The sequence below is a fragment of the Pristiophorus japonicus genome, chromosome 1 (assembly GCF_044704955.1).
Source record: "Pristiophorus japonicus isolate sPriJap1 chromosome 1, sPriJap1.hap1, whole genome shotgun sequence".
Classification (NCBI taxonomy): Eukaryota; Metazoa; Chordata; class Chondrichthyes; family Pristiophoridae; genus Pristiophorus; species Pristiophorus japonicus.
In genome coordinates, this window is record NC_091977.1 from 3,595,751 (window position 1) to 3,609,979 (window position 14,229).

Sequence of the window (14,229 nt, forward strand, 5' to 3'; positions counted from 1 at the left end):
AGGGGAGGGGGACAGGAGATGGAGGGGAGGGGAGGGGAGGGGGACAGGAGATGGAGGGCAGGGGGACAGGAGATGGAGGGAGAGAGGACACAGTGCTGAGATGCAGGTTATGTTCCGGTTGATGTGGTTTACCAGAAGGCTCAGTGGGTGAAGAGCCCTGTGTCACACTGACCAGGTACCTCTCAGGTTCGAGCACAGGGTCGTGCTGATGTGAGGTGGGTCATGGTACAGGTGTCCCTGGGTTCAGAGGCTGAGACCAGCCAGCCTTGCTCCACGCAGACCCCTGTGTAACGTGCAGTGAGTAAGGACATCCCCTGTGTCAGATACCCTGCACGGTGGAATAACCTCACGGGCAAGGGGTAACTGGGGCCCGTACCCCGGGCCACAAACAGCAGTGGTGGGGAGGGGAGGGGCCCGGCGGGGAGGGACGCAGCGAGGCGAGGAGGGGCACGGCGGGGAGGGGCGAGGCGGGGAGGGACGAGGCGGGGAGGGACGAGGCGGGGAGGGACGAGGCGGGGAGGGGCGAGGCGGGGAGGGGAGGGACGAGGCGGGGAGGGACGAGGCGAGGAGGGGCACGGCGGGGAGGGGCGAGGCGGGGAGGGACGAGGCGGGGAGGGGCGAGGCGGGGAGGGGCGAGGCGGGGAGGGACGAGGCGGGGAGGGGCGAGGCGGGGAGGGACGAGGCGGGGAGGGGCGAGGCGGGGAGGGACGAGGCGGGGAGGGGCGAGGCGGGGAGGGGCACGGCGGGGAGGGACGAGGCGGGGAGGGACGAGGCGGGGAGGGGCGAGGCGGGGAGGGGCACGGCGGGGAGGGACGAGGCGGGGAGGGACGAGGCGGGGAGGGGCGAGGCGGGGAGGGGCACGGCGGGGAGGGGCGAGGCGGGGAGGGGCGAGGCGGGGAGGGACGAGGCGGGGAGGGGCGAGGCGGGGAGGGGAGGGACGAGGCGGGGAGGGACGAGGCGGGGAGGGGAGGGACGAGGCGGGGAGGGGAGGGACGAGGCGGGGAGGGACGAGGCGGGGAGGGGAGGGACGAGGCGGGGAGGGACGAGGCGGGGAGGGGCGAGGCGGGGAGGGGAGGGGCGGGGAGGGGCGAGGCGGGGAGGGGCGAGGCGGGGAGGGTCGAGGCGGGGAGGGGCGAGGCGGGGAGGGACGAGGCGGGGAGGGACGAGGCGGGGAGGGGCACAGCGGGGAGGGACGAGGCGGGGAGGGGCGAGGCGGGGAGGGGCGAGGCGGGGAGGGACGAGGCGGGGAGGGACGAGGCGGGGAGGGGCGAGGCGGGGAGGGACGAGGCGGGGAGGGACGAGGCGGGGAGGGGCGAGGCGGGGAGGGGCGAGGCGGGGAGGGGCGAGGCGGGGAGGGGCGAGGCGGGGAGGGGCACAGCGGGGAGGGGCGAGGCGGCGAGGGGCGAGGCGGGGAGGGACGAGGCGGGGAGGGGCGAGGCGGGGAGGGGCGAGGCGGGGAGGGGCGAGGCGGGGAGGGGCGAGGCGGGGAGGGGCGAGGCGGCGAGGCGGGGAGGGGCACAGCGGGGAGGGGCGAGGCGGCGAGGGGCGAGGCGGGGAGGGACGAGGCGGGGAGGGGCGAGGCGGGGAGGGGCGAGGCGGCGAGGCGGGGAGGGGCGAGGCGGGGCGGGGCGAGGCGGGGAGGGGCACGGCGGGGAGGGGCACGGCGGGGAGGGGCACGGCGGGGAGGGGCACGGCGGGGAGGGGCGAGGCGGGGAGGGGCGAGGCGGGGAGGGGCGAGGCGGGGAGGGGCACGGCGGGGAGGGGCACGGCGGGGAGGGGCACGGCGGGGAGGGGCGAGGCGGGGAGGGACGAGGCGGGGAGGGGCGAGGCGGGGAGGGGCGAGGCGGGGAGGGGCACGGCGGGGAGGGGCGAGGCGGGGAGGGACGAGGCGGGGAGGGGCGAGGCGGGGAGGGGCGAGGCGGGGAGGGGCGAGGCGGGGAGGGGCGAGGCGGGGAGGGGCGAGGCGGGGAGGGGCGAGGCGGGGAGGGGAGGGACGAGGCGGGGAGGGGCGAGGCGGGGAGGGGCGAGGCGGGGAGGGGCGAGGCGGGGAGGGGAGGGGCGGGGAGGGGCGAGGCGGGGAGGGGCGAGGCGGGGAGGGGAGGGGCGGGGAGGGGCGAGGCGGGGAGGGGCGAGGCGGGGAGGGGCGAGGCGGGGAGGGGCGAGGCGGGGAGGGGAGGGACGAGGCGGGGAGGGACGAGGCGGGGAGGGGAGGGACGAGGCGGGGAGGGGAGGGACGAGGCGGGGAGGGACGAGGCGGGGAGGGGAGGGACGAGGCGGGGAGGGGAGGGACGAGGCGGGGAGGGACGAGGCGGGGAGGGGCACGGCGGGGAGGGGCGAGGCGGGGAGGGGCGAGGCGGGGAGGGACGAGGCGGGGAGGGGCGAGGCGGGGAGGGGCGAGGCGGGGAGGGACGAGGCGGGGAGGGACGAGGCGGGGAGGGGCACGGCGGGGAGGGGCGAGGCGGGGAGGGGCGAGGCGGGGAGGGGCGAGGCGGGGAGGGGCGAGGCGGGGAGGGGCGAGGCGGGGAGGGGCGAGGCGGGGAGGGGCGAGGCGGGGAGGGGCACGGCGTGGAGGGGCGAGGCGGGGAGGGGCGAGGCGGGGAGGGGAGGGGCGGGGAGGGGCGAGGCGTTGAGGGGCGAGGCGGGGAGGGGCGAGGCGGGGAGGGGCGAGGCGGGGAGGGGCGAGGCGAGGCGGCGAGGTGGGGAGGGGCGAGGCGGGGAGGGGCGAGGCGGGGAGGGGCGAGGCGGGGAGGGGCGAGGCGGGGAGGGGCGAGGTGGGGAGGGGCGAGGCGGGGAGGGGTGAGGCGGGGAGGGGCGAGGCGGGGAGGTACCTGGATCCAGGCCAGAATCAGAGGAGGGAGGGACGGGGGAAGGGGCAGGGAGAGGAGAAGGGGAGAGTGGTGCCTGGACCCCGGACTGAGTCAGCGGATGGAGGGAGGGGGGGGCGGGGGAACAGTAGATGGTGAGTGAGGCCAGCAGACGCGACAGAGAAGCTGTTGTTTGGTCATTGGTTTTCTAACAGCACACGAGTTACACAGCAAGCTCGGAGGGGCAGTTCCCTTGTTCTCACTCACCTGGTGGGACGGTGAAACATCCTGTTGTGTCGGGCGCTGGAGGATCATCTCCCGGCTTCTGGTATTAAACACACACATCACCCTGCTCAGTATTAAACACAACCCTTACACATATCACCCTGCTCAGTGTTAAACACAGCCCTTACACACATCACCCTGCTCAGTATTAAACACAGCCCTTACACACATCACCCAGCTCAGTATTAAACACAGCCCTTACACACATCACCCAGCTCAGTATTAAACACAGCCCTTACACACATCACCCAGCTCAGTGTTAAACACAGCCCTTACACACATCACCCGGATAATATTAAACACAGCCCTTACACACATCATCCGGCTCAGTGTTAAATACAACCCTTGCACACATCACCCAGCTCAGTCTTAAACACAGCCCTTACACACATCAGCCGGGTCAGTATTAAAAACAGCCCTTACACACATCACCCAGCTCAGTGTTAAACACAACCCTTACACACATCACCCAGCTCAGTCTTAAACACAGCCCTTACACACACCACCCAGCTCAGTATTAAACACAACCATTACACACATCACCCAGCTCAGTATTAAACACAGCCCTTACACACATCACCTTGCTCAGTATTAAACACAACCCTTACACACATCCCCCAGCTAAGTATTAAACACAGCCCTTACACACATCACCTGGCTCAGTATTAAAGACAACCCTTGCACACATCACCCAGCTCAGTCTTAAACACAGCCCTTACACACACCACCCAGCTCAGTATTAAACACAACCATTATACACATCACCCAGCTAAGTATTAAACACAGCCCTTACACACATCCCCCAGCTCAGTGTTAAATACAACCCTGACAGACACATCACCCAGCTCAGTATTAAACACAACCATTACACACATCACCCAGCTTAGTATTAAACACAACCCTTATACACATCCCCCAGCTCAGTATTAAACACAACCCTTATACACATCCCCCAGCTCAGTATTAAACACAACCCTTATACACATCACCCAGCTCAGTATTAAACACAACCCTTATACACATCACCCAGCTCAGTATTAAACACAACCCTTATACACATCCCCCAGCTCAGTATTAAACACAACCCTGATACACATCCCCCAGCTCAGTATTAAACACAACCCTTATACACATCCCCCAGCTCAGTATTAAACACAACCCTTATACACATCCCCCAGCTCAGTATTAAACACAACCCTTATACACATCCCCCAGCTCAGTATTAAACACAACCCTTATACACATCACCCAGCTCAGTATTAAACACAACCCTTATACACATCCCCCAGCTCAGTATTAAACACAACCCTTATACACATCCCCCAGCTCAGTATTAAACACAACCCTTATACACATCCCCCAGCTCAGTATTAAACACAACCCTTATACACATCCCCAGCTCAGTATTAAACACAACCCTTATACACATCCCCCAGCTCAGTATTAAACACAACCCTTATACACATCACCCAGCTCAGTATTAAACACAACCCTTATGCACATCCCCCAGCTCAGTATTAAACACAACCCTTATACACATCCCCCAGCTCAGTATTAAACACAACCCTTATACACATCCCCCAGCTCAGTATTAAACACAACCCTTATACACATCACCCAGCTCAGTATTAAACACAACCCTTATACACATCACCCAGCTCAGTATTAAACACAACCCTTATACACATCCCCCAGCTCAGTATTAAACACAACCCTTATACACATCCCCCAGCTCAGTATTAAACACAACCCTTATACACATCCCCCAGCTCAGTATTAAACACAACCCTTATACACATCACCCAGCTCAGTATTAAACACAACCCTTATACACATCACCCAGCTCAGTATTAAACACAACCCTTATACACATCACCCAGCTCAGTATTAAACACAACCCTTATACACATCCCCCAGCTCAGTATTAAACACAACCCTTATACACATCCCCCAGCTCAGTATTAAACACAACCCTTATACACATCCCCCAGCTCAGTATTAAACACAACCCTTATACACATCCCCCAGCTCAGTATTAAACACAACCCTTATACACATCCCCCAGCTCAGTATTAAACACAACCCTTATACACATCACCCAGCTCAGTATTAAACACAACCCTTATACACATCCCCCAGCTCAGTATTAAACACAACCCTTATACACATCCCCCAGCTCAGTATTAAACACAACCCTTATACACATCACCCAGCTCAGTATTAAACACAACCCTTATACACATCCCCCAGCTCAGTATTAAACACAACCCTTATACACATCCCCCAGCTCAGTATTAAACACAACCCTATACACATCCCCCAGCTCAGTATTAAACACAACCCTTATACACATCCCCCAGCTCAGTATTAAACACAACCCTTATACACATCACCCAGCTCAGTATTAAACACAACCCTTATACACATCCCCCAGCTCAGTATTAAACACAACCCTTATACACATCCCCCAGCTCAGTATTAAACACAACCCTTATACACATCCCCCAGCTCAGTATTAAACACAACCCTTATACACATCACCCAGCTCAGTATTAAACACAACCCTTATACACATCCCCAGCTCAGTATTAAACACAACCCTTATACACATCCCCCAGCTCAGTATTAAACACAACCCTTATACACATCCCCCAGCTCAGTATTAAACACAACCCTTATACACATCACCCAGCTCAGTATTAAACACAACCCTTATACACATCCCCCAGCTCAGTATTAAACACAACCCTTATACACATCACCCAGCTCAGTATTAAACACAACCCTTATACACATCCCCCAGCTCAGTATTAAACACAACCCTTATACACATCCCCCAGCTCAGTATTAAACACAACCCTTATACACATCCCCCAGCTCAGTATTAAACACAACCCTTATACACATCCCCAGCTCAGTATTAAACACAACCCTTATACACATCCCCCAGCTCAGTATTAAACACAACCCTTATACACATCACCCAGCTCAGTATTAAACACAACCCTTATGCACATCCCCCAGCTCAGTATTAAACACAACCCTTATACACATCCCCCAGCTCAGTATTAAACACAACCCTTATACACATCCCCCAGCTCAGTATTAAACACAACCCTTATACACATCCCCCAGCTCAGTATTAAACACAACCCTTATACACATCCCCCAGCTCAGTATTAAACACAACCCTTATACACATCCCCCAGCTCAGTATTAAACACAACCCTTATACACATCCCCCAGCTCAGTATTAAACACAACCCTTATACACATCCCCCAGCTCAGTATTAAACACAACCCTTATACAGATCCCCCAGCTCAGTATTAAACACAACCCTTATACACATCCCCCAGCTCAGTATTAAACACAACCCTTATACACATCACCCAGCTCAGTATTAAACACAACCCTTATACACATCACCCAGCTCAGTATTAAACACAACCCTTATACACATCACCCAGCTCAGTATTAAACACAACCCTTATACACATCCCCCAGCTCAGTATTAAACACAACCCTTATACACATCCCCCAGCTCAGTATTAAACACAACCCTTATACACATCCCCCAGCTCAGTATTAAACACAACCCTTATACACATCCCCCAGCTCAGTATTAAACACAGCCCTTACACACATCCCCCAGCTCAGTATTAAACACAACCCTTATACACATCCCCCAGCTCAGTATTAAACACAACCCTTATACACATCCCCCAGCTCAGTATTAAACACAACCCTTATACACATCCCCCAGCTCAGTATTAAACACAACCCTTATACACATCCCCCAGCTCAGTATTAAACACAACCCTTATACACATCCCCCAGCTCAGTATTAAACACAACCCTTATACACATCCCCCAGCTCAGTATTAAACACAACCCTTATACACATCCCCCAGCTCAGTATTAAACACAACCCTTATACACATCCCCCAGCTCAGTATTAAACACAACCCTTATACACATCCCCCAGCTTAGTATTAAACACAACCCTTATACACATCCCTCAGCTCAGTATTAAACACAACCCTTATACACATCCCCCGCTCAGTATTAAACACAGCCCTTACACACATCCCCCAGCTCAGTATTAAACACAACCCTTATACACATCCCCCAGCTCAGTATTAAACACAACCCTTATACACATCCCCCAGCTCAGTATTAAACACAACCCTTATACACATCACCCAGCTCAGTATTAAACACAACCCTTATACACATCCCCCAGCTCAGTATTAAACACAACCCTTATACACATCCCCCAGCTCAGTATTAAACACAGCCCTTACACACATCCCCCAGCTCAGTATTAAACACAACCCTTATACACATCCCCCAGCTCAGTATTAAACACAACCCTTATACACATCCCCCAGCTCAGTATTAAACACAACCCTTGCACACACCGCAGCTACCAGCTGCTCACCATCACTCCAGTTTTGGTTTCCATATTTAAGAAAGGATATACTTGCTTTGGAGGCAGTTCAGAGAAGGTTCACTAGGTTGATTTCGGAGATGAGGGGGTTGACTTATGAGGAAAGGTTGAGTAGGTTGGGCCTCTACTCATTGGAATTCAGAAGAATGAGAGGTGATCTTATCGAAATGTATAATGGGCTTGACAAGGTGGCTGCAGAGAGGATATTTCCACTCATAGTGGAAACTGAAACTAGGAGACATGATCTTAGAATAAGGGGCCGCCCATTTAAAACTGAGATGAGGAGAAATTTCTTCTCTCGGAGGTTTGTAAATCTGTGGAATTCTCTGCCCCAGTGTGCTATGGAGGGTGGGTCACTGAATATATTTAAGACGGAGATAGACAGATTTTTGAGCGATAAAGGAGTAAAGGGTTATGGGTAGCGGGCAGGGAAGTGGAGCTGAGTCCATGATCAGATCAGACATGATCTTATTGAATGGCGGAGCAGGCTCGAGGGGTCAAATGGCCTACTCCTGCTCCTATTTCTTATGTTCTTATCTCCCTTAACCCCTCATAGATCAATGTCCCACATAAAAACATAAGAAATAGGAGCAGGAGTAGGCCATTTGGCCCCTCGATTATTTCCCCCATTATCTTATACGTTTCAATAAGATCACCTCTCATTCTTTTGAACTCCAATGTGTATTGGCCCAACCTATCTTCATAAGTCAACCCCCTCATCTCCGGAATTAACCTAGTGAACCTTCTCTGAACAGCCTCCAATGCAAGTATATCCTTCCTTAAATACTGAGACCAAAACTGTACGCAGTACTCCAGGTGTGGACTCACCAATACCCTGTACAGTTGTAGCAAGACTTTTCTGCTTTTATACTCTATCCCCCTTTGCAATAAAGGCCAACATTCCATTTGCCTTCCTGATCACTTGCTGTACCTGCATACTAACCTTTTGTGTTTCATGCACAAGGACCCCCAGGTCCCTCTGTACTTACATTACATTTTGTAATTTCTCTCCATTTAAATAATAATTAGCTTTTTTATTTTTCCTATCAATAACCTCACATTTTCCCACATTATACCCCATCTGACAAACGTTTGCCCACTCACTTAGCCTGTCTATATCCCTTTGCAGATTTTTTTTCCCACCTATCTTTGTATCATCAGCAAACTTGGCTACATTACACTCGGTCCCTTCATCCAAGTCATTAATTTCGATTGTAAACAGTTGAGGCCCCAGCACTGATCCCTGTAGCACCCCACTAGTCATGATCAGCCATGATCTTATTGAATGGTGGTGCAGGCTCGAAGGGCCGAATGGCCTACTCCTGCATCTATTTTCTATGTTTGCCCACCGGAAAATGACCCATTTATCCCAACTCTGTTTTCTGTTAGTTAGCCAATCCTCTATCCATGCTAATATATTACCCTCAACCCCATGAGCTCTTATCTTGTGCAGTAACCTTTTATGTGGCACCTTATTGAATGCCTTCTGGAAATCCAAATACATTACATCCACTGGTTCCCCCTTATCCATCCTGCTCGTTACATCCTCAAAGAACTCCACCAAATTTGTCAAACATGATTTCCCTTTCATAAATCCATGCTGACTCTGCTTGATTGAATTATGCTTTTCCAAATGTCCTGCTGCTGCTTCCTTAATAATGGACTCCAACATTTTCCCAACGACAGATGTTGGGCTAACTGGTCTATAGATTCCTGCTTTCTATCTGCCTCCTTTTTAAAATAGGGGCGTAACATTTGTGGTTTCCAATCGCTGGGACCTCTCCAGAATCCAGGGAATTTTGGTCGATTACAACCAATGCATCCACTATCTTTGCAGCCATTTCTTTTAAGACCCCAGGATGTAAGCCATCAGGTCCAGGGGACTTGTCCATCTTTAGTCCCATTATTTTACCGAGTACTTTTTCTTTAGTGACAGTGATTGTTTTAAGTTCCTCCCTCCCTATAGCCCCTTGATTATCCATTATTGGGATGTTTTAAGTGTCTTCTCCTCTGAAGACCGATATAAAATATTTGTTAAAGGGATTGTCACTGGGAGGCAGTGTTCGTTGCAGCTGGTGAAGGGGCCTTGGACAATCGGCCCTTCTCCTCTTGTGGCCAGTGCCTAGTCTCCTCCCACTGTGCATGCCTGACAGCAGGAGCAGGCCACATGAGCTGTGGAAGCTGCAGGACTGCCCCCTCCATCACACCCCGGGGCAGTTCATGGAGTACGACCGTCCCACGGAAAGTGGGACTACTGTCCCCAGTTACAAACACATTCCAACTCCACCCCATCCCTTCGTTATTGCCTCCTGAACCCTCCCACAGCACCCACAGTCTCTGCTTCCAACCTTCTGAGTGTATGTTGGATTCGCGGGTATCAGGCCCTTGTCTGACTGGGGAAGGTTGCAGACCATCTCCTCTGCTCTTCTCTCACACCGTCGCTTTAACCTGGGCAATTAAAGAGATAACAATTCTCAGGCAAAAGCACGACCGTATCACAGCCCATCATCCCTCCCTACCATATCCCTCACCTCCCACCACCACCCCACATCCCTCACCTCTCCACCTCCCCCCCAACCCACCCCGCCTCCTGACCGGTCCCATTGGCGCCACCACCCCCTTGTCCTGTCCCCCACCCCATCCCTCCCCCGTCCCTCCCGCGCTCCCTCCCCCCCCGTCCCTCCCGCGCTCCCTCCCCCGTCCCTCCCGTGCTCCCTCCCCCGCGCGCTCCCTCCCCCCGTCCCTCCCTCGCTCCCTCCCCCGTCCCTCCCGCGCTCCCTCCCTCCCCCCCGTCCCTCCCCCGTCCCTCCCGCCCTCTCTCCCCCGTCCCTCCCGCCCTCTCTCCCCCGTCCCCTCTCCCCCGTCTCTCCCCCATCCCTCCCGCGCTCCCTCTCCCGTCCCTCCCGCGCTCCCTCCCCCGTCCCTCCCGCGCTCCCTCCCCCGTCCCTCCCGCGCTCCCTCCCCCGCTCCCTCCCTCTCGCGGTCCCTCCCCCCCGTCCCTCCCCCCCATCCCTCCCGCGCTCCCTCCCCCCGCCCCGTCCCTCCCGCTCTCCCTCGCTCCCTCCCCCGTCCCTCCCGCGCTCCCTCCCCCCGTCCCTCCCGCGCTCCCTCCCTCCCTCCCCCCCGTCCCTCCCTCGCTCCCTCCCCCCCGTCCCTCCTGCGCTCCCTCCCTCCCTCCTGCGCTCCCTCCCCCGTTCCTCCCGCCCTCTCTCCCCCGTCCCTCCCGCCCTCTCTCCCCCGTCCCTCCCGCCCTCTCTCCCCCGTCCCTCCCGCCCTCTCTCCCCCGTCCCTCCCGCCCTCTCTCCCCCGTCCCTCCCGCCCTCTCTCCCCCGTCCCTCCCGCCCTCTCTCCCCCATCCCTCCCGCGCTCCCTCCCCCGTCCCTCCCACGCTCCCTCCCCCCCGTCCCTCCCGCGCTCCCTCCCTCCCGTCCCTCCCGCGCTCCCTCCCCCCCGTCCCTCCCGCGCTCCCTCCCCCCCGTCCCTCCCGCGCTCCCTCCCCCGTCCCTCCCCCCCCGTCCCTCCTGCGCTCCCTCCCTCCCGTCCCTCCCGCGCTCCCTCCCCCCCGTCCCTCCCGCGCTCCCTCCCCCCGTGCGCTCCCGCGCTCCCTCCCCCGTCCCTCCCGCGCTCCCTCCCCCCGTGGTCCCTCCCCCCGTCCCTCCCGCGCTCCCTCCCCCTGTCCCGTCCCTCCCGCACTCCCTCACTCCCTGTTTTATTCACTCTCATGCAGCGGGATGATGAAGCAGCTGGTGTTGAAGGACTACATAAAAGCACCTCACACATTCCCACCTTTTTTTATTGTCACATCCGGTCCTGGACTCAAACGGCTCAATGTTCACCTTCAGAAGGCGGAAGGCTTTGGCCTGTTGTGGTCCTGAAGAATGTTGAGATTTACACAGCCGGCTCTGCTCAAAGGCAATGAGGTCCTGAGCTGGAATGAGTCTTGGGGGACAGATCATTGACACCTGGAATGCAGTGTACAAGTCAGGAGTAATGGTAGGCACGAGAGACGGTTAACATAGGAACAGAGCCCCCTCAATCCTGCTCCGCCATTCAATGAGACCACGCTGATCTGTGACCTAAATCCAAATACTGCCTTTGCCCCATATCCCTCAATACCTTTGGTTAACAGAAAGCTATCAATCTCAGATTTAAAATTAACAATTGATCTAGCATCAGTTATTGTTTGCGGAAAAGAGTTTCAAACTTCTACACACACAACTTGTATTTATATAGCGCCTTTAACCCTGTGTGTGTAGAAGTGTTGCCTAATTTCACTCCTGATAGGTCTGGCTCTAATTTTTAGACTATGCTCCCCTAGTCTAGTTGTAATTTTATGCTTTCATCTACATTGCCCACAATGTTGCCTATCTTTGTGTCACCAGCAAATTTGGAAAAGTGCCTTAAGAATCATAGAATCACAGAAATTTACGGTACTGCTTGGGCTGGGTGCTCTTTGCCCTCCACCATTGTTTATAGGTTTATATGTAACCTTCAGGGCTGCTGACCTAGGGCCGTGCGGCTCTTTGCCAGCCGGCGCAGACACGATGGGCCAGAATGGCCTCCTCTTGCGCAGTAAATTTCTATGTTTCTGGAAGGAGGCCATTCGGCCCATTGTGTTCGTGCCGGCCGACAAAAAGCCATCCAGCCTAACCTTACTTTCCAGCTCTTGGTCCGTAGCCTTGTAGGTTACGGCACTTCAAGTGAATATTTAAGTACTTTTTAAATGTGGTGAGGGTTTCTGCCTCTCCCACCCTTTCAGGCAGCGAGTTCCAGACCCCCACCACCCTCTGGGTGACGAAGGTTCTCCGCAGCTCTCCTCTAACCCTACAAATGACTTTAAATCTATGCATGCCCCTGGTTATTAACCTCTCTGCTAAGGGAAGTGGGTCCTTCCTATCCACTCTATCTCTTAATGTTATACACCTCAATCAAGTCTCCCCACAGCCTCCTTGGCCAAGGAAAACAACCCCAGTCTACCCAACAGGGCAGGTGTTGCATGAAAAGGCAGGCTTCACGATCAGGGCAAGAGTAGCTTCTCTGCTTTTCGTGGGATATGTGGAACATTCTTTGTTCCAGTCCTACTCCGGTCCCCTCCCTCACCTCTTTCTCCGTCACATTGGTGACTGTATCGATGCCGTTTCTTGCTCTCGCCCTGAACGGGAAACTTTTATTCACTTCGCATCCAATTTCCAGCCTTCCCGCACCTTCACATGGTCCATCTCCGACTTCTCTTCCCTTCCTCGACTTCTCTGTCTCCATCTCTGGGGATAGGCTTTCGACCAGTATCCACTATAAGCCCACGGACTCCCACAGCTCCCTGGACTACACGTCCTCCCGCCCCGCATCCTGCAAGGACTCCATTCCATTCTCCCAGTTTCTCCGTCTCCGTCGCACCTGCTCTGACGACGCCACCTTTCACACTAGTGCCTCTGACATGTCTTCCTTTTTCTTCAACCGAGGATTCCCCTCCACCGTGATTGACATGGCCCTCGACCGTGTCCGTTCTATTTCCCGCACCTCTGCTCTCACCCCTTCCCCCCCCCCCACTCTCAGAACCACGACAGGGTTCCCCTTGTCCTCACCTTTCTCCACCAGCCTCCACGCTCAACGGATCATCCTCCGGCATTTCCGCCACCTCCAGCATGATCCCACCACCAATCACATCCTCCCCTCCCCTCTCAGCGTTCCGAAGGGACCGCACCCTCCGCGACACCCTGGTCCACTCCGCAGTCACCCCCAGCACCCCCTCCCCTTCCCACAGCACCTTCCCGTGCAAGTGCAGGAGATGCAACACCTGCCCTTTTACCTCCTCCCTTCCCACTATCCAGGGCCCCAAATACTCCTTCCAGGTGAAACAGCGATTTACTTGTACTTCTTTCAGTTTAGTATACTGTATTCGCTGCTCACGATGTGGTCTCCTCTACATTGGGGAAGACCAAGCGTAGATTGGCTGACCGCTTTGTGAAACACCTCCGTTCAGTCTGTAAGGGTGACCCTGAGCTTCCGGTCGCCTGTCACTTTAATTCCCCGCTCCACTCCCACTCTGACCTCTCCGTCCTCGGTCTCCTACACTGTTCCAACGAAGCTCAACTCAAGCTCGAGGAACAGCACCTCATCTTTCGTTTAGGCACTTTACAGCCTCTGGACTCAACATCCAGTTCAACAATTTCAGACCGTAACCTCTGCCCATCTCTGACTCCCTTTCTCCCCCCATCTTATGTTTTTTTTCTCTTTGTCTATAATGGCAGCTGGTCATTACTCTGCCATTCACACCCGATCCAGATTAACCTTTTCTAACCTCTATCATTGCCATTTCAATTCGGCCCATCATCCTTTTTGTCTCTCTAATCTCTCCTGCCTTCCCCCTTTTCACAGAATGTCCGTTTGTTCTTTCTTCCCCTCCTCCTTTCAGTGCTTAAGAATGCGCTCTTTTCGAACATTCGCCAGTTCTGACGAAGGATCGTCGACCTGAAACATTAACTGTTTCTCTCTCCACAGATGCTGCCTGACCCACTGGGATTTCCAACATTCTCTGTTTTTATTTCAGATTCCAGCATCCACAGTATCTTGCTTTTGTACCCTTTGTTTCTTGCTTCTGAGCCAGTTTTGGAGCTAACTCGCCCATTCCCTTGGGTCCCATGGGCTTTTAGCTTTCTGAACAGTCTGCCATGTGGGACCTTGTCAAAAGC

General features: G+C 55.8%; 1 protein-coding gene across 1 annotated transcript in view; it reads right to left on the reverse strand.

Moving 5' to 3' along the window:
• Positions 1-14,229, reverse strand: part of cplane1 (ciliogenesis and planar polarity effector 1) — a 306,637-nt gene that overhangs the window by 55,982 nt on the left and 236,426 nt on the right. The window contains exons 34-36 of the mRNA XM_070877077.1: positions 11,327-11,502; positions 9,889-9,988; positions 3,072-3,129 (exon numbers count right to left, since the gene is read on the reverse strand). Coding sequence (XP_070733178.1) covers positions 3,072-3,129; positions 9,889-9,988; positions 11,327-11,502 — 334 coding nt within the window. The remainder of the gene's footprint in view (positions 1-3,071; positions 3,130-9,888; positions 9,989-11,326; positions 11,503-14,229) is intronic.